General features: G+C 43.4%; 1 protein-coding gene across 2 annotated transcripts; it reads right to left on the bottom strand.

The window, feature by feature from the left end:
- Positions 1–274: 274 nt before the first annotated feature.
- ACTL6A (actin like 6A) lies at positions 275–19,653 on the bottom strand. Of its 2 annotated transcripts, none has more exons than XM_079978136.1 (14): positions 19,495–19,653; positions 17,024–17,100; positions 15,356–15,530; positions 14,096–14,196; positions 13,060–13,157; positions 11,649–11,743; positions 10,766–10,872; positions 9,385–9,474; positions 7,629–7,690; positions 5,976–6,090; positions 3,209–3,289; positions 1,534–1,629; positions 1,226–1,312; positions 275–768 (listed from the first exon to the last, which is right to left on the bottom strand). In XM_079978136.1, the coding sequence occupies exons 1-14, from the start codon at positions 19,517–19,519 to the stop codon at positions 688–690; spliced, it is 1,290 nt and encodes a 429-aa protein (XP_079834262.1). In that variant the 5' UTR covers positions 19,520–19,653; the 3' UTR covers positions 275–687. The 2 variants fall into 2 exon arrangements, with proteins under 2 accessions (XP_079834262.1, XP_079834263.1); XM_079978137.1 differs by lacking the exon at positions 19,495–19,653 and adding an exon at positions 19,104–19,269.
- Between the last annotated feature and the right edge of the window lie 897 nt (positions 19,654–20,550).

The following is a 20,550-nucleotide window of genomic DNA, read 5'->3' as shown; positions in this document are numbered from 1 at the left end:
CTGGGCTGGATTTGCTTCAGGTCTGTTAATATTAACCCCAATTTACGATGCAAGTAGCATGGGCACCAGGGAAGCAAAAAGTTAAAAGATTCCTGTATTCAAGGACCATCCCTCCAACTCACACAAATAGAACACTATTACTGCAGATCTAGCAAACAGTAGTATTAAAGGCAGGGATTAGTTCAACCAAGAACTGAGTACCATCCATTCTCCCCTCATTTAATGAGTTGTGTGAATGTAAAATAGAATTTCTCTGAAACAAACACAAAGGGACTCTAAGACAAACTAGAGGAATTTATTAAGGCCAACGTAACAAGGAAGACTAGTCTGAAAGTAGACACATTTCTCGGAAAGGCAGGAGATTACATCCACAGTTTATAGCTTCGTTTCCAGTGGGGGGACGGGAATTTTGCAGAAAATATATATCTATACAAAAATTATAAAAAGAGTTTGTATAAGAGTTATTGCATTTACAAAGGATGTGGGCATCCATCTGCTGTGACAGAATGTTGGCCTTTTAAAATACCTATGGTTTGTTAAAAAGAGGAGATTGCAGAATGCACAAAAAAGTATACATTTCCTACAAAAAAGACAAAACTTTTGATTCCTGAGTATGCTAAAGCTATCCAATATTAGAAGCGCTAGGGAAGGCAGCTGTCTTTTTTTTATAATAAAAAAAACAGGTTTTTATGGGCATTTTCTTTCTACACATTGCTTCCCTCCTTCTTCGTATTCTTGCTTGGAGATCCACATCTGCTGGAAGGTCCCCTGCAAGAGACAAAACCGAAGATGGTAGCCTTTTCTTCGAAAGGATAGTGCAGAGTATGAAATAGAGACCATAATGAAAGGAAGCTGAAAAGAATTATTCTCATGTTGGGCTTGTGGAATTCCTAGGTGTCCAACTGGCCAGCTGGAGTCCCACAATATCCACAGGGAACCACATTGGTTGTCACTGCTCTAAAAACAACAAGCAAGGAGAAACAAGGCAGTTCAGATCTGATCTTGTTCCTCAAGAAGGCTTTTTGAATAGTAATCACGCCTATAGTAGTTTCCAATGGGGAAATTGCTTTACCGTTCCTACACACACACACACGCTCTTGGTCCATCAGATTTCTCCCCATTAGCAAACTCTCCCCACTGGTGTTAAGTCTCACCCAAATCTTCTTGGGTAACATTTTTGAGCAGCGCTGCTTCCCCACCAATCAAGCCTTATCGATCTACTAACCAAAGAAGCCAAAATGGATCCACCAATCCAGGAACTAAACCTTCGCTCTACTGTTGTATTGTTCGCTATCAACTTCAGTCGCATGCTCTGAAATCAAAAGAGAATAAAGTATTTATTGTCATTTTAAATTGGCCCAGATCCAAAGGGCTATCTGAGGAATGCCCAAGCTACAGGCTTGTATATGCCTAGAAGCATTATCTTTGCAGTTCACCGGTCTCGTGTTTGGCAGGAGCACTGTTCCAATAGCCAAATACCTGCACACATTTAAGAAGTACAAGGAAAATGTTCGCTGTTTGGTAGCCACTCACCGGAGGTGTTTTCTGAGACAGTTCTCTATTTAGTCTGTCTGTAAAGCTCTGTAGTAGGGTGTTCCCTCCTGCTACAATCACACTCCCATAGAGACCCTGGAGAACAAAGGCAGGACTCATTATAATGGTATTTTTTTTCTCTGTTGCCCTTCACAGCACAGATACATATACTGAAAGAAACAAGTCACAACTTCACTCTGCTGATAAAACAGTATAAGAAAAAATAACTAGCATGCTTAAGACCTGTGAGTGGTTCCAGTGCAGAAGACACAAGAAATTAACTTTCCCACTAGGTAAATTCTTCAAAGCTACATAGGAAGCCCAGATAATTCCATACTAAAACCCAGAGTTTGGCAGATGGGAATTCCTAATTCACCAGAAGCCTGAGAAATGAATCTAGCATGGACAACATTAATATCTATTCATGGACTTTCTACATTTGCTCATTCTTCTGATAGAGGTGGTGAAGATGACTGGGGAGCAAAGCAACAATACAGAATGCGGGTATGCAGGGGAATCAAGCTGTGTTGGACCATGAAAATGGCAACCCCAGCCCAGTTTAGTTTCTGCCATTTCAGGGAAAACGGCACTACAGGGAATCCTAGCTTCACATTTTACATTGTGGTCTTAGGCACTCTTACTCAAAAGTATATCTTATCTGTTGCAATGGAAGTGAGTTGCAATATACAGGGCTGCAATCCTCAAGAGCACAGGATCAGCCTGACCACCTGAGACATAGGAGGGCCACCTCCTTGCCCATAAACCTACTCATACGTTTAGATCAGAAGCCCTGCTCCATATCCTACCAGCCGGCTGAGTTATGGCCTGGGGCAGGGCCTTTCAGTAGTGGCACCCACGGGGCAGAGTAATCTGCCCATTAGCCATTGCCTTTAGATGTAAGGTCATAATGCCTGGGTGGTAACTAACCATCTGCCTGGGTTTGCTGCTTCTCTTTTTGAATGTTGTTGATTGGGATTTTGTTCATTTTCAGGTCCATTTAAATGTAGTAACTGATTGCTGGCTACCTTCAGGGGTTGCATGGATGGAAAGGTAGGGTAAATCATTTCAAACTACTAGAAATACGGACTTTGGCTCAGTGGTTAGAGCATATGTCTTGCACACAGCAGAACCTGGGTCCAAGCCCTGGTACCTCCCCTTTAAAAGGTTCCGGTTATCTTTCTGGTCAGATGATAAACAAGCTTGGGCCACCTGGACAAATAGCCTGACATAAGTCAGAGTTCTACGTTCTTAATGTATTATCAACACACACCAGCTAACATTTATGCAGTATTTTAGAGGACATGCAAAGCACTTCAACATTATCTTACATCAAGTCAGGATAGATAGATATAGACTTTATTTGTGTAGCCGACAGGCCAAGTCTATATCTATCTATCTTACATCAATTCAGTGTGACCACCACTGCCTTGCAGATGGGAAGGGCTGAGCCTGAAAGAGCAGTAGCTCCCCTAAGGTGACAAAGCAAGTTTGTTGCCAAGGCAAGACATTACACCAGCTCTCCCTTGAGGAATGCAAGCAGGCTTTTAACAGCATTGTGTGGAGCAGATCACTATTCAGGGCACGGGTCAATCCTGCACTTTGAATTTTAGCTAAGGAAAGGGAATCGCTCCCTGGTCTATTTTCTATTAAACCACCATGCCTAACTAATACCTACTGGCCTGATGTCGATATCACACATCCCAACACTTGTAGTCACCACATGGCTCACGCCAAGCATTGTGTTACCAGATAAACCCTGGAGAGGGAAGAAAGAAAATGGCAAGTTAATGCTATTATAGTAGACTCAAATTGATAACAGTGTGACAATATGCCCTGTATGCATTTTTTTCAGCCCCATAGGCAGGAGGTACATTGGTTGAGGAGGGGGCTGTAGCTCTTGAGGATCCTTGCCTGGCCAGATCTTCTCAGTGTGTGAGAGTTTGCCCATTTTTTAAAAAAAAGCACAAAGCCCATGAAATCTCTTGCACAAGCAGTAGGGAGAACAAACTGTGGCAAAATCTGAAAATGCTGTTGGGGAGACCCAAATACTGTTAGTGTGTACCTCACTGCCCATTCACCAAAATTATTATAATAAAAATAAAATATTTCTTCCCAACTTATTATCCAGTTTAGAACTGCTACTAAACTTGCTCCAAAATAAGGCAAGAGTGGATCTTTCCTTTCAACAGGTAAGTCCCAGTCTGCTAACAATGGATTTTATCAGAGGGCAAGTCATAATGGTCTTGCGTGTGGGTATTTCTGGGAAAGAGAAAATCTTCATCAGAGCAGTACAATATATGACCCATCAAACCAGCTGACCACCCATATACTGTATTTGCAATCCCAGACAGAAAGCAAAACAACAGAGGTTTATCAACCTCCCAATGGGCTGCAATACATGGCTGGTGAGCTGTGCTAGCTTGGTAGCTGACCAGTTCTACAAAACAGTGAGGATATGAGAAAAAATATACCACTTGTAGGAAAGGATGCTTCATGGTCTGTCACTCATATAATGCAAGGATGGGGAACTGGATCCAGCTGGCAGACCAGATCCTTCCTGCCCCCATCCCACCTCCCCCAATCACCTGTTGATGACCTGGCACTATTATGGAATCAGGTGGCAAGCTGAAAATGGCATCCGTTTGCAAGTTGTTTCAACACAATTTCAAAGTGATGGTAGCCACACCTTCACCTGCCTCGCACCTGAAATCACATGCAATTTCAGAGGCAAGGCAGATAGACGTGACTTGGCCTCATGGGACCCCTGCCAGATCTAATGTGGACCAGAGACCAGAAGTCCCCCACCCCTGATGTAATGCTATGAGAAATGTAACACAAGACACATTCTGGTTCATCTGAAGTTCCAAATATCCTGCTGTTTCTTATCTTCCCCAAATTGTTTAAAACAGTTAAAAAGATTTCAGGACATTTAACTTTACGGACTCCTATATACTTCCATATATACTTCCTATATACTATATACTTGCCAGCAAGTTTGGAAAACTCAGCAGTGGCCAGAAGATTGGAGAAGATCAGTCTACATCCCAATCCCAAAGAAGGGCAGTGCCAAAGAATGCTCCAACTATCGCACAATTGCACTAATTTCTCACGCTAGCAAGGTTATGCTTAAAATTCTACAAGGAAGGCTCAAGCAGTATGTGGACCGAGAACTCCCAGAAGTGCAAGCTGGATTTAGAAGAGGCAGAGGAACCAGAGACCAAATTGCAAACATGCGCTGGATTATGGAGAAAGCTAGAGAGTTCCAGAAAGACATTTACTTCTGCTTCATTGACTATGCAAAAGCCTTTGACTGTGTCGACCATGGCAAACTATGGCAAGTTCTTAAAGAAATGGGAGTGCCTGATCACCTCATCTGTCTCCTGAGAAATCTCTATGTGGGACAAGAAGCTACAGTTAGAACTGGATATGGAACAACTGACTGGTTCAAAATTGGGAAAGGAGTACGACAAGGCTGCATTTTGTCTCCCTGCTTATTTAACTTATATGCAGAATTCATCATGTGAAAGGTTGGGCTGGATGAATCCCTAGCCGGAATTAAGATTGCCGGAAGAAATATCAACAACCTCAGATATGCAGATGACACAACCTTGATGGCAGAAAGTGAGGAGGAATTAAAGAACCTTTTATTGAGGGTGAAAGAGGAGAGTGCAAAATATGGTCTGAAGCTCAACATCAAAAAAACGAAGATCATGGCTACTGGTCCCATCACCTCCTGGCAAATAGAAGGGGAAGAAATGGAGGCAGTGAGAGATTTTACTTTCTTGGGCTCCATGATCACTGCAGATGGTGACAGCAGCCACGAAATTAAAAGACGCCTGCTTCTTGGGAGAAGGGCAATGACAGGCCTAGACAGCATCTTGAGAAGTAGAGACATCACCTTGCCAACAAAGGTCCGTATAGTTAAAGCTATGGTTTTCCCAGTAGTGATGTATGGAAGTGAGAGCTGGACCATAAAGAAGGCTGATCGCCGAAGAATTGATGCTTTTGAATTATGGTGCTGGAGGAGACTCTTGAGAGTCCCATGGACTGCAAGAAGATCAAACCTCTCCATTCTGAAGGAAATCAGCCCTGAGTGCTCACTGGAAGGACAGATTGTGAAGCTGAGGCTCCAGTACTTTGGCCACCTCATGAGAAGAGAAGACTCCCTGGAGAAGACCCTGATGTTGGGAAAGATGGAGGGCACAAGGAGAAGGGGGCGACAGAGGACGAGATGGTTGGATAGTGTTTTCGAGGTTACCAAGCATGAGTCTGACCAAGCTGCGGGGGGCAGTGGAGGACAGGAGTGCCTGGCGTTCTCTGGTCCATGGGGTCACGAAGAGTCGGACACGACTAAACGACTGAACAACAACATATACTTCCATAACGTAGCTAGATGCTTGCACACAAAATGCAATCTCACATACTGTCCTGCTGAGTTTTACCTTTACATTGGAAGGGTCAAACAAGCCTTCAGGAATTTTTAGCCGCTCAGCACCAAAGTCACAGTTGTAACCATTGGGGAATTCGTAATGTACCGTGGGCATTTGTGCAGCCACCCTGGAGAGCAGGAAAAAAACTTGTTTTTAGAAGGTATTCAACCGTTGCCAGGTTTTTCTTTCCCAGTTCTTATGCACAACACAGCAAATTGCACTTCTTACCAAATTTTTCTTGCAACAATCCCAGGAAACAGGGAACTGATGAAGGCCACCCAGAGATCTTTGTGGCATGGAAGGGATTAGAGCAATGTACCCCTCCCATATCCAAACAATTCCCTACCCTCTCCCAAGATTTCCATGTTGCCCTTGTTTTTCTTTTTCTTCCTTGCTCTACAAGTTCTTTTCACAGTCTCATCCCTTGACCACTAAGAAACTCTGCCCAACAGTTTCACTAACTATTAAAACTGGAACGCTGGGAAGGAGGGGTTGGCCTGGCTGGCTAGCTTGCACCCCTTACACCTATTTAGCAACAAAACGTCAGAAATCTAAACCACTGGTATATCACAAGTGGACTCTTTATTTACTGCGCTTGCAATTGTTTAAGATAAAATCTATTTTGGAAAGAGAAGAAATGAACACTGAACCACTGACATATTATTACAAGTGAATTCTTTATTTATGGTGATTGTAATTGTTTAAGATAAAAACCTATTTGGGAAATAAACCACTTTTGCCATTTTTATGGATGTTCATTGTTGGGTTTCCCACAAGCATCTGGTGCTGGACTACACAGGCCATTAGCCTGATCCAACAGGTTATTCTTATGTTAAATGTTTGTTTGTGACATTTATATACCACCTTTTCTACCAAGGATCTCAAGGTGGTGTACATGGTTCTCCTCCCCATGTCATCTGCACAACAACCCTTTGCAGTAGATTCGGCTGAGAGGCAGCAACTAGCTCAAGGTCACCCAGAGTGTTTCATGGCTGAGTGAAGATTCAAACCCTGGTCTCTCAGGTTCTAGTCCACCATTCTAAGGGGACACTGGCAGAGCTGTCAATGCGAACAATGTCCCGCATCCTTGATGCCAAGTTTGAACAGCTCTGCATGAGGTTGAAAAAAGTGTTTCTGTCTTTTTAAGAAACTGCTTGCTTGCTGGTTGTCTTTAAGCAACTTTTACCTGCCCTAAATTGTTGTTATCCTCAGCTATGGTTAGTGAAAACAAGTCAGCTTCATAAACCATGGGTGGCACTCAACTAAGTTTCACTCACAAGTAGACCTACTGAAATTCATGAACCTGACTTAGCCATGACTATTAATTTCAATGTGTCTACTCTGAGAAAAAAATTAATTGAGTATCACCCTATGGTTTGAAGTTGGTTTGTTTTCATAGCCAGAATTAAGATTAACCACAGTTTGTCCAGTGTTGACAACATGTCAAGTTGCGGTTAATCAAAGACAGAACCAAAAGCTTCCAAATTCTTCCTTACACCCTGCTGGGGTGGCTTGTAGGAAAAAGTGCAAGCCCAGCGAGAGGAGAGGCTCATTCTTGTAACGCTAAACAATAATTTAGTATGATGTTCACAGGCTCAGGTTGGAAATCACCCAGTTACTTAAGTTAGCCATTGTAAAGTGGAAAATAATTTTAAAAGAACATACTGCTCATCATAAGTTGAATCAGACACTTGGAGGACAGAAGCCTGGAAGTCCTGGATCACACACTGTGGAGGAGAAAGTATTGAAAAGAAACAAGTATGAGGTTTCATGTTCCAAACACCAGAAGACCAAAGAAAGGAGGAACTGTGGACCATACAAGAGAATCCTAGGCAGACAGAAACATTGACATATATCTGTAATATCTCAACGAGTTGGAGTAGATGACCCATGGAGAGTGGAGAATCCCCAGAAGAATCTGTGAAACCTGGTTCAGAGTTACAGGAGGACAAATCTTTGATGGGAAATGTCTGCATTAGCTACAAATAAAATGCCATAGAGGTTTCTCTTCCTGCCCCCACAACAGTACTTCCATCTTCAAAATTAAGGCAGAACCTGTAAAGTATACTAAAGCAGACCTAAGAAATGAAGGCTACCCACCCCTGGGATAAACCTTCACAGTAATCAAGCTGCAATATCCTGCAATTCTCAAGTTTCCACGTTGCTATACATGGGAACTCCAGGATGACAGAAATTTTTAATTTAGAACAATGATGACCTAAAACAAGAGATTCAATCACACCATCATACATAGGCTTTATTATATTACTGCTTTCATCTTTTCTCTCCCATTGACCCACATACTACATACAGTTCTAGTTGCCTGACCTCAAAAAATATATTGCTGGGTTGGAAAAGGTTCAGAAAAGGACAACCCAAATGATCAAGAGGGTGGAGCAACTCCTCAAAGAGGAAAGGTTACAACATTTCAGACTTTTTAGTTTAGAGAAAAGATGAGTATCTACACAATAGACGTTTATAAAATTATGGCATGGGGAAGTCTCTCTCTCGTAACACTAAAACTTGGGATCATCCAATGAAGCGGAATTTTGGAAGATAAAATTCAGAACAGATAAAAGAAAGTACTTCTTCATGCAGAGCATTATTAGACTACGGAACTCACTCCCACAGGAGGCAGTGAAGACCACCAACATGGATTTCTTTAAAAAAGAAGAGTTTGGATTTGATATCTCGCTTTATCACTACCCGAAGGAGTCTCAAAGCGGCTAACATTCTCCTTTCCCTTCCTCCCCCACAACAAACACTCTGTGAGGTGAGTGGGGCTGAGAGACTTCAGAGAAGCGTGACTGGCCCAAGGTCACCCAGCAGCTGCATGTGGAGGAGCAGAGACGCGAACCCGGTTCCCCAGATTACGAGACTACCACTCTTAACCAGTACACCACACTGGCTCTCGACAAGTAGAAAAGTTTATGGAAAAGCAATCAATGGCTACTAATCATGATGGCTATGCTCTGTCTACATAGTATGCTTCTGAAAACCAATTGCTGGAAACTGCGAGAGGAGAGAGTGCTCTTGTGCTTGGGTTTCCCACAGGCATCTGGTCGGCCACTGCAAGAACAGACTCTCGAGTTTTTCTGCCATTCCCCATTTTTTTTAAGCACTGTTCCTGATTATGCAAACCTAACACATTCACAAGTGCTAGTTATATCTGAGTGTATTTAGGGCAGGGTAGGGACCCTATGCTCCCCTACCCACCCAGCGCCAAGATGTTGTTTGACAACTCCCATCACTGCCAACCACTGGCCAGCTGGCTGCAACTGATGAAAGGTAGAAGTCTTGAGAAGACCTGGAGGGCCACAGATCCCTCATCTCCCAAGTTACCTCTAGCAGAGGAATCCTATCTAGCGCAAGGCATATTTCCAAAATTATTTTCTTTGTAGACCTGGAAGAACATACTCACATTGCACATGTAATTGTGCCACGTTCTTGTGACTTGCGGCAATTTCTCTTTTCTCTTCCAGTTTGCTGGAGAACCCTCACGAACGGCTTCCTGCAACAGCAAATCAGGGTCAGTTCAAAGTGTCCACATTCCAATACGTTATTTAACAAAGGCCAAGAATACAGGGCCTGTATTCCAACTTCTTTGTTGTCTTTCCACAAATCCACAGGATGAGCCTTGGTTTCATGAGCTTTTTCAACCAGTCAATAAGGGAGCTGTCCCTCCAATTCTCACCTTCCCGTGTTGGCAAGCACTAATCAGCCCTGTCCTTAGGTGCTACGTGACATTTACTTCCAACACCCTTCCGCCCTCCTGATTAGAGAAATTTCCCTTCTCCTGTCCATCTTTCCTTCCTTCCCTCTATGTTACTCTAGGGTATTAAAAGGGGGTACAATTTGTTGTGAAAGTTGTTTAAGCACAGTGTCTGGTTGAAGCTTTGTTCTGTTGATTCTCTCTAAGTTGTCTCATCTTGAGTATCTAGAGAACCCTTGTTGATTTCATTTCCAATGGGACCCACAAGACTTTCTTCAATTTCACCATACAAGTTTCTAAATCGGATTCAGGCTTTTGGCTTCCTACTGATTACGCAAGGTATATTATTCTGTGTGCCAGATTGTTTGGTTTTGCTACAGGCCTTGATCTGAGAAAGACAAGGGGGAACTGTCTGGAGCTCACTCAGCTGGCAGTACCTCTCCTTGCAACTTTTGGTGACAGTTGTAAAGCAGAAAGGAGTGCGGTTCAGCAGCCTGTCTTGCAGGTTTGTTGGGTGATTCCTTCACAGCTGCCTTACCAAAAGTCAAACCGATTGTTCACCTAGAACCATCAGAACCAAGTGGTGGACATTGTTGGCTATTTGCAGTTTAGAAGTGCTGCAGAGAGCTTGCTGGGGAGACCATGCATTAAAAAGGGACTCAAAAATAACTTAAACAAGGTTTTAATAACAAAAACAAAAACTCCTTATACACTAAATACATCAATAACAAACCAGACCCAACCACCAACCCATCCCCCAGGGTAATGGGAGAGCTAGGTGCTGCTCTTTATATACAGTACCCAATTGCTCATTCCAGCCCTAAAATCTAAGGGGTGGCTCACGTGCACTTGAGCATTCCTCACTGAACATTTCTCAGCCAAATGATCTGAAGGCCCTGTATAAATGAGAGATGAACACGCGTGCAAACTGTTTGTTTTTGGGGGCCCTACAAGGCAGAGGTTCAAGAGGTGCTCCCAAGTTCAAAACACTTGAGAAATACTGCCTGGACTGGAGGAGAGGCTCACAAAAGCAGCCAACATACACACAAAGCAAACAACCCCTTTCATTCTTTCCAATATAATCTATTACCTTTGATGCGATCATATATGGAGGGATTATCTCCACATTCATTTCCTGAAACAGTTCTCTGCACTGCATCGTAATGAAATCCCCAGCCAGAGGTGATTTCACAATGCCTGCAAATGCAGAACACAAGTGGGACACCTAGAAAAGGTTTCAATCTTCCAATATCACATTTTGCATGCAGGAAGTCACCCCCACCCCAAATAAACAGAGCTATTTCCTTAGTAGCAGGCCAACTGGCTTCTGCGTTCTCAGGGACCTCTGTTCTCCAGCCCAATAGCAGACTGGAAGAGCATTCTGCTACACAAACCGCCCCCTTCAAGAGCAACCAGGCTGCAGAATAAAGATGGTAAGCGACTTCACAGAGCAGATGCCCTCGGACTCAGGCAAGGGGTAACATACAAAATGCAAACGAAAGATGTTACATTAAAGTGTAAGGTATCTGTTTTGTAAAGTTTGAATACATTGGTCTTACGACAATAACAGGGGAGAGGGTTTGGTGGTGGTGGTGTTTTTTTAAAAAAGAGTGGACTGAGGCCTCTAGTCTGGCGCTCTTTCTTTAGCAGAGGCTCTTAGATGCCCCTGCACAAGCACACAAACAAAACATGAAAAAGATGACCCTTTTCTGGCCTTGTTCTTTAGCGTCTGGTACTCAAGAGTATACCTACAAAGGTTGAATTTTGGCTTATATTGATGCCTTAAAAAGAAGCTCATGAAGGATCGATCGATCTAAGCCGGCAACCCATCACCACATCTTGGGGGGGGGGGGAATTCCTCAAATGATTTAATCCTGTGTTGGGCAAAGGAATCCTCTCGTCTGTTTGTCCTGAACCTCACTTATTAACGGGGCAGCCAAGATTTCTACCAACTCCTCTGGAAGAATGCTTACCTTGCTGGAGCACGTATCCATCATGCACTGGGATGGCAGTGGTGTGGGTTGCTCCGCTATCCAGGATCAAGCCTGTGGATCTGCCATTAGCAAAGCTAGTTGGAAGGGTTAAGGAAGACAATGGGATTTGGGTACAACATAAACACAAATGGCACTGCAGTTCATTTTGCTCTTGGACCTGATAGGGCACATCCTTTCTTGTCAAAATTACATGCAGCTTTGGGGAAGGCAGCTAAGAAAAATATATACTTACACTATGGTTACAATTCTATCCATACTTGCTGGGGTGTAAGCTCTACCGAACTCAGTGGGGGGACCTGCTTCTAAATAAATATGCATAGGATTGAGCTGCATTATTGCTTGAAACTCAAACACCAATCTCCAGTTCCTGAAAGGATTATATCATTTAATTCTTACACCATCTGAATGGGCAATTTATTCCTCCTGTTGAGTTTTATTCATTCATACATACACACACACATAATAATAATAAGAATAATAATAAGAATAATAATATTTATTTGTACCCCGCCCATCTGGCTGGGTTTCCCCAGACACTCTGGGCGGCTTCCACAGAGACCAAAAAAACACCAAAATGTCACACATTAAAAACTTCCCTGAACAGGGCTGCCTTAAGATGTCTTCTGAATGTCAGGTAGTTGTTTATCGCTTTGACATCTGATGCGATGATACCATAGTTTACACCCTACCATACCCTACCCTGCCATTCAAGAAGGCTTTCTCCAGGCAGAAAAAAAGCTTTAAAAGCATGCTTATTATAGGAACCTTTTCACTGAGAAGCAGGGTAAAAACAATTTCAATAAGCAATACTAAGCAGCTTAGTATATACAAAGTTAATTCAGACCTTAGGGTCTTTTATTTCTGTCTGGAGAATGAATTTGGCAAGGCTGAAATCCAACGGGGTTGCTCAGCTGATTGTATGTCTTTCAACAGCAGAGCAGAGAGGGAAGGGTCTTTTAATATCCCCCCTCCTCCCAATATACTCCAGAGGATTGAGGTAATCACTGGAAATCGCTTCCCTTCCAGCTGACAGAAGCCTTAATATCAGCCGAGAGATAACTTTGGTTACAACCCAATAAATATAACCAACCCATCTTTGAGACTAGCACAGTGACAACACCTTGGTTTAAATGTTAAAAACAGTACCATATTTTTCCGTCTATAAGACACCCCCATGTATAAGATGCCCCCTATTTTTGGGGAATCCAATTTAAGAAAATGGGGGAGGATGGCCCCTGTGTATAAGACGCCCCCAAATTTTGGACATTACTTTTTAGGGGGGGGAAACCTAGTCTTATACACAGAAAAATATGTTATGTTTGTTTTTTTCTATAAAAGTGCAAAAAGCTCTGTAATGATGTCCACTTATTCATTAACATGTTTGGGATACGCTGTGAGAACTGCAGTTTTGCACAAGAAGAAAGCAGGGATATTGTAATGTTCAAACATCAGCTCCGTCAATTTCTCACGCTTGGCTCTGGTGTTCCACTACAAGAGTGCAAAGATAAAAAAACAAATTCACCTATAACTTGAGCAGAAATATGTCACACTCAGAACAGGTTGTTTAAATGTTCACAGTGCAATAATATGTCAGGCAGGAAAGTGAGTTACTTCCCTATTTACAAATCAGTGGGCAGGTTCATGCAGAAGCATCACTTGAGCCTAATGCAGACAAAATATCAGCTTCCTGCAAACTATGGCTTGAAATTGGAACCTGATGCTATCTCTGCATTTTCTCTCAAGTGACTTCCTTCCCAGAGTAGACCACATCTCATATTATATGTGCATCAATATAGCATTTGAGCCGTAAATCACAAGCTAAAACTATAGTTTACAGTGGCTTTTCAAACCATAGTTAAAAGGAAAGAAACAAACTAAGAGTAGGAAGGCAACAGAAATAAATCACTTGAGAGAGGAAGGGCTTGTCTACACTGAGTTTACTTTGTGCTCGCAGCTGTCTGTGTCCACATTTAATTTGAATAATCCATATGACATAACCCTTAAATAACCCCCGTCATGATGTTTTCCCCCTGCACATTCAGGTTTACAGGGATAATCCAAAAAGTTGTGAGAAATCAGGCTCCAAACCTCTCCACCTGGGGATACAGACTACTTGCTTTGGTGTTTTGGGTGGGTAGATCGATCATCCCTTTCTGCTACTCCCCTTTCCATGCCCACAACTTCCTCAGTGCTGACATTTCTTCTCTGGCAGTGCTCATAACCATTTCTAGCATGTCCATACAGGCAATCTAGTCACAGATATTACAGTTCATCTTGATAGGTTCTTTTACCAAGTCCTGGTTTTTGAGTTATTTGCTCTTCCCCTTTCCACCCCCAAGTTTGCAAGCTTCACAACAGTCAAACTGCCTTCTATGCTTCAAAATTTGATGGGCTATTTCAAGGAAAGAAACTGGGTTTTTACTCACTGGCGCTTCAGACATTAGAACGGGATGCAAAGCAGCTTCAGATTTAATGTGCATCTTGTAGGTGTGATCCAAAATGGCTTGGAAGCTGTCCCAGTCCTCAACTGTAACAACATAAAAATAAATTAAACCTGCTGCTTTTGCTGGAGGTGCTGCTCTAGTTTAGGCGTGTATGCAACGTGAAGCATATTATCAGTGCAAGGCTGAGCATGTGGACAGTATAGGAGTCAGGAAGGAGGATGAGAGATTCTAGTCATGCTTCCATCCTTGCACCAGTGAAATCCTGTATCTAAAGAATCAAAGTACACAGCATTCAAGCCAATCTCACAGCCCTAAGAGATTAAAGGATTCTAACTATACTACATTGTAAGCACTGGTGCAGGAATAACCCTATGAGGCAACTGTACAATCAGATTATTTAAGAATGTACAAGACAATCTCCTTGCTAATTGACAACAGTTCACTTTCAAAGCGATACTGGTCCTCTGCAGACACAAAGCTTAGTGATGGTTTGTATTCCTTACAAGGAACCAAAGCTTGGTTTAGTGTTATGTGCATACCAGACAGTTGGCTGGAAATTAGGATGTGAAACTAATATGAAGAGGGTTTGCAAACAATGTTTGCATTATCCATGATTAAGCAATACATCTGCATTTTTTTAAAAAAACCACCATGGGTCAAGGAAGGTTCTCCAACTCTCCAGATGTTCTACCTTCAGTGTCCCATTGGTGCCTTTTTGAACATGGTTATTTGGAGAATGTCCTAGTCAAGCACACTAAACCACTGTTTCACCGTGCATCTGGCATCTTGTTAGGAGTCAGGTAACAAACCACGGTCACTGATAACTATGATTAAGCATAGTCTCTGCACTTGGCTACTGCCTTTCCAAATAAGTAGAATATTTAAAGAAAAGGGAGAACAGATAAACCTTGACAGGACAGGGGAATGTTTTTCAAAACACACTGCCATTTAAGCAGTTATATTCTTCCCATAACCAGCTTTACAAACTAAACAGGAAAACCTATTTCAAAACATATCAACATAAGCTAAAGGGAATATCCACAGCTTTTCAGTAGATCTAGAAAACTTTAAACGCTTGGCCCAAAAACCACCAGAATAAACTTCTTTTCAACTCCAGATCAAACATTCTCACAAAGCAGGACAATGCCATTTTGTGAGCAAAAAGGTTAATGCTTTGTGATGTGTCTGAAATCAATACTCAAGATTTAAGAAAAAAGGAAAGGAAAATGCAAAGCACCATACTCATTCCATTTTTCAAAGGTAAAATGGCTTCCATGTTCTCCCTTGGAACTCGCAATGCATTAGTGTCTATGTAGTAAGTTGGGCCTCCTTGTTTGCTTTTGTCACCATCAATTTCCATCATGGAGCTTCCATCATCCCGGTCCAGTACCACACCAATGGCAGTGGGAAAATCAACCTACAATGGGAGATTTGGAAACAAAATGCACAAAGTTACATAAAGATTGTCTGTTTGCATCAAGCCTAACTAATGGGGAAGAGAAAGAAAGTTATCAGTACTGCCTCAAATTCCTACAACATGTTAGGCATGTCATGCCTCTATTCTGTATGGGGCGTGAAAGGATTAGCTAAACACCGAGGGGAAAATGAAAATATAGCTACACTCTCTGATACATCAGGCTTTCCATAATCTGGCTCACTTATACAATGTGCACATTATTTAAACACTTTTCAAGAAAGATTTCACACTACACGTGGAGTGGGGGGAAATCTCTGCAACTGCATTTATCGTTGAACTGCTTATAAGGCTCTGTCTTGCACTTGCCCAAATCCCATAATATTTTACTACAAGAGCTAGCAGATCTAGTTGAGAAGGTGACATGGCCAAAACATGTCACTGAGATTCACAGCCAAGCAGAGATTTAAACATGGGTCTCCCACATTTATCCCTCCCTCTGGCCCGGGCCATCTCACCATAACATTCCCCTCAAACCAGGACAACCTCTTAAAAAAACTCCAACCTTTGTCAATATATTCCCCTAAACATATGGCCAAAACATGAAGTAATCGACGGAAGAATTTCTAGGGAGCCATGTCAAATGAAGACTACTTATTCAAAGCAGAGAAAAAGACAAAAACTACTTAGGTGAAAATTGCAGGGCAGGTAAAAGAAAGACAGTAGGTAGTAAGTGTGTTAGGGGAGAGAAATGTTGATATTTTCACCCCCTCCCATTGCGAGAATCTCCTGATATGATGTTTTCAGAAAGGAGGCAGCAGAAACTGCTCTTCGCTTCTTCCGCTCCTGCCTGACTCTGTGGGGAGTCTGTGTGTTATCTATGTAGAGATTAGATGGCTGAGTGAGAGCTGTAACACTCATGCAAGCCAGTAGCTCTTTAGTTTTTTAGTTTGCAGTAGCTATTAGAAATAAAAGAAGTTATGCTTCACAGCTTTCTTCCGTGTTGTTTATACTCTGCTGAGTTTGGTGCTCACAATGGACAGTTGCGGGTCCAGGGCACTTAGACCTGCTTTCCAGGAGAGGAAGGTCTCTGGAAGTGCTTCAGTTCACCTAGCCCAGTCGGGGCAGAACCAGTTGTTGAGCCCAGTCATTGGCATCAGCTCAAAGGCGTAATGACAAGAAATGGCTCAGTGTTTTGCAGAAACATGATACCAAGAAATTGCAAATGCTACTATTTAAAAAGCAGAGGGGAACGAAACAGCTACTGATGATAACCTCTCCTGAGCTGAGGTTCCAGAAGACAAATTTTTGTGTACATTTGTACATGATCTTCATATACCTTATTTTATTGGACTATCATTCATTGCTCAAGGGATTTCAAGTCCCTTGCTACAGCATACAGAGTTATCCCACAATATATACAAGTATTTCAGGAGTTCTTTGCACAGGAAACCCAAATTCTATTGATCAATCTAACGTCTCACTTCTGCTCTCACCTTTGGGCAGTCCTCCCCAGCATAGCCAGCTCTGACTGTATAGGAGCCAATGTCGAACACCAGAGCGCCAACTTCATCTGCAAACACAAATTCACAATTTGTGTTGATTTAAAAACAAACCCTTATCAGACGTGTTTATTGGTAAAAGGCTAAATCTCAAGACATCGAAAGAGAAGAACAACGGTGGGACACCTAGAAAAGGTTTCAATCTTCCAATATCACATTGGGACTGCAGGTTGCTTCCAAAAATCTACGCACAGAATTAATCTGCAAAGTGTGCCATAGGCTTTTGTAGATTAGGACCACCTTTAAGCTTTTAAAGGCACACAGTGCTCTTTCTACAGATCCCATTGTGACAAATATATCCTTCTAAAATGGCGACACCTATTACCTATGAGATGGCCTGCAACCATATGTGCCACTCAACTACTGCGGTCGGTGGAATTGGCACTTTTATAGGTGCCACATAGTATCCGCACGTCATCTGTAAGAACTTGGGTCATTTAGCTTGGTGGCACAAACACTTTGGAACTCCCCGCTTATTGATATCAGGCAGACACCATCACTGCATTCTTCTTGACGTCTGCTGAAAACATTCTTATTTAGACGAGCCTAGGAAGGCGCCAGAAAGTTTATATGAGTTTTAATTCGTTTCAGTCTATTCTACTGTGGCTTTTTACTTTCTGTTATACTAGATTCAAGTAGGTAGCCATATTGGTCTGCCATAGTCAAAATACAGTGGTGCCTCGCAAGACGAAAAGAATCCGTTCCGCGATTCTCTTCGTCTAGCGGTTTTTTCGTCTTGCGAAGCAAGCCCATTGACGGCTTAGCGCTATTAGCGGCTTAGCGGCTTAGCGGATCAGCTGATAAGCGGCTTAGAAAAAGGGGGGGAAAGGGGGGAAAACCCGCAGGAACTCACAAGACATTTTCGTCTTGCGATGCGCCTCCAAAACGGAAAACCCTTTCGTCTAGCGGGTTTTCCGTCTTGCGAGGCGTTCGTCTTGCGGGGCACCACTGTAAATTAAAACAATTCTTTCAAAAGATAGTTAAAAGACTCTTCTTAAAAACCTAAAAACGCCCTTAAAAGAATAAAAGTCTTCAAAAAAAGTTGTATGATCTAAGAAAGTCTTGAAAAGAATCCTTCCAAAAGAATTTTAAAATTATAAGGTAGCACCTTAGAGACCAACTGAGTATTTTTAGGTATAAGCTTTCTTGTGCATGCACGCTTCTTCAGATACACTGAAACAGAAGTCATGTTTTAATGGTTCTGAAAGGCTGTGGGTGAGCTGAGTTTGCTTGGACTCTGGGTGAGAGAACCTGCAACCTGCAAAGGAGAGGTACGCCAGAAGGAAAATGAATTGACACTGATTTATATATAAAAGGTAAAGGTAAAGGTACCCCTGCCCGTATGGGCCAGTCTTGACAGACTCTGGGGTTGTGCGCCCATCTCACTTAAGAGGCCAGGGGCCAGCGCTGTCCGGAGACACTTCCGGGTCACGTGGCCAGCGTGACATCGCTGCTCTGGCGAGCCAGAGCCGCACACGGAAACGCCGTTTACCTTCCCGCTGGTAAGCGGTCCCTATTTATCTACTTGCACCCGGAGGTGCTTTCGAACTGCTAGGTTGGCAGGCGCTGGGACCGAGCAGCGGGAGCGCACCCCGCCGCAGGGATTCGAACCGCCGACCTTTCGATCGGCAAGTCCTAGGCGCTGAGGCTTTAACCCACAGCGCCACCTGCGTCCCTGATTTATATATAACTTTGTATTAAATGCAACGTCTTTATATGCAACTCTGTATTTTTGTTTAAGCTGTCTGCTGTTGCCACAGCTTTCTGTACACCCCTTAGAGCTCATTATAATATAGTGAGCGGTAGAAAAATTAAATAATCAAGTGGTTTCTTGGTTAAGTGATCATTGAGTTGTTTTTCTCCTTTTTCGTAAACCGCTTTGAGGGTGTGGGTTTGGTTTTTTTTTTTTTTTTTTTACAACCAAGCGGTATAGAAATTTCATGAATTGAATATTAACACAGGAATCCCTTTTTTAATATGAAGGCAAAAGCTTTTCTCCTTCAGGCAAACCTACCCAGATTCATAATGGTTATCTAAGCCCGTTTCTTTTTTTAAAATTCACATATTTCCTACATTCAGATTTAAAATAACAATAATAATAATAATAGCGTTCAGTTTTTTAAAAAGTTTTTAAACTTGGAAAAGGGAATAAATATAGAGGGAAGCTTTCCCCCTCAAGGTGCGGGGAGAAGCTGCCCAGGACGAAATTCTCCCTCCCGTCGCCCCGTCTTAAAGGCACAGGCGCCTTTTCAGGCTCTGCCGGACGAGCGGCGGCGGCAGCCTCCCCCTCCCCGCGGGGAAGAGAGCGAGTCGGGGGCACGAGCAGCCCTAACGGTCCGAGGGGAGGGAGGGGGGGGAGAGAGAGAGAAAGAGGAGCAGCCCCTCCCCCTCCGAGGAGAACTTACCCCCTCCGTACACGCCGCCGCTCATGTCCGCTCCGGACTTCACCGCTCGGCTGGCGGCGACACACACAAAAATCACCTCAGGCCGCCCCCGACTCTCTCAAACCCAAGCTCCGCCCGCTCGACCTACCTTGCTTACTGCCGCCCTCCTGCTAAAGCCAGCCAATAGGCTAGCGAGGCCCTTTCCTCAGCCGGCCTATCGCGGCACAGACGGTCGACGTCGAGCCAATCGCCGGCGCTCGCCTTCCTTGGGCGGCATCGCAGCTGCGTTTTTTCCCCCTTGGCTTCCGTCCAGGCGGTTGTAAGGTCGCGAGGGGAGTCTGTCTCGGAAGTGTGGCTGCGGGGAAAGAAACCACGCTCGGTTGCAGATTTTCAAAGAGGGGCGGGGCGGAAGGCGGAGCTTGGGAAGATGGTTGGAGCTGGTCACGTGATTGGCAGCAGCCGGCTTCTTTGATTGGCAGCAGCCAGGTGGCTTTAGCCGGCAGCAAGTCCCAATATGTTCAATGGGACTTTTGTTTAGTCGTGTCCGACTCTTCGTGACCCCATGGACCAGAGCACGCCAGGCACTCCTGTCTTCCACTGCCCCCCGCAGTTTGGTCAGACTCATGCTGGCAGCTTCGAGAACACTGTCCAACCATCTCGTCCTCTGTCGCCCCCTTCTCCTTGTGCCCTCAATCTTTCCCAACATCACGGTCTTTTCCAGGGAGTCTTCTCTTCTCAAGAGGTGGCCAAAGTATTGGAGTCTCAGCTTCAGGATCTGTCCTTCCAGTGAGCACTCAGGGCTGATTTCCTTCAGAATGGATAGGTTTGATCTTCTTGCAGTCCATGGGACTCTCAAGAGTCTCCTCCAGCACCATAATTCAAAAGCATCAATTCTTCGGCGGTCAGCCTTCTTTATGGTCCAGCTCTCACTTCCATACATCACTACTGGGAAAACCATAGCTTTAACTATACGGACCTTTCTCGGCAAGGTGATGTCTCTGCTTTTTAAGATGCTCTCTAGGTTTGTCATTGCTTTTCTCCCAAGAAGCAGGCGTCTCTTAATTTCGTGGCTGCTGT

The sequence above is a fragment of the Podarcis cretensis genome, assembly GCF_951804945.1.
Source record: "Podarcis cretensis genome assembly, chromosome: 5".
NCBI lineage: Eukaryota > Metazoa > Chordata > Lepidosauria > Squamata > Lacertidae > Podarcis > Podarcis cretensis.
This window is presented reverse-complemented; position numbering and strand designations above follow the sequence as displayed.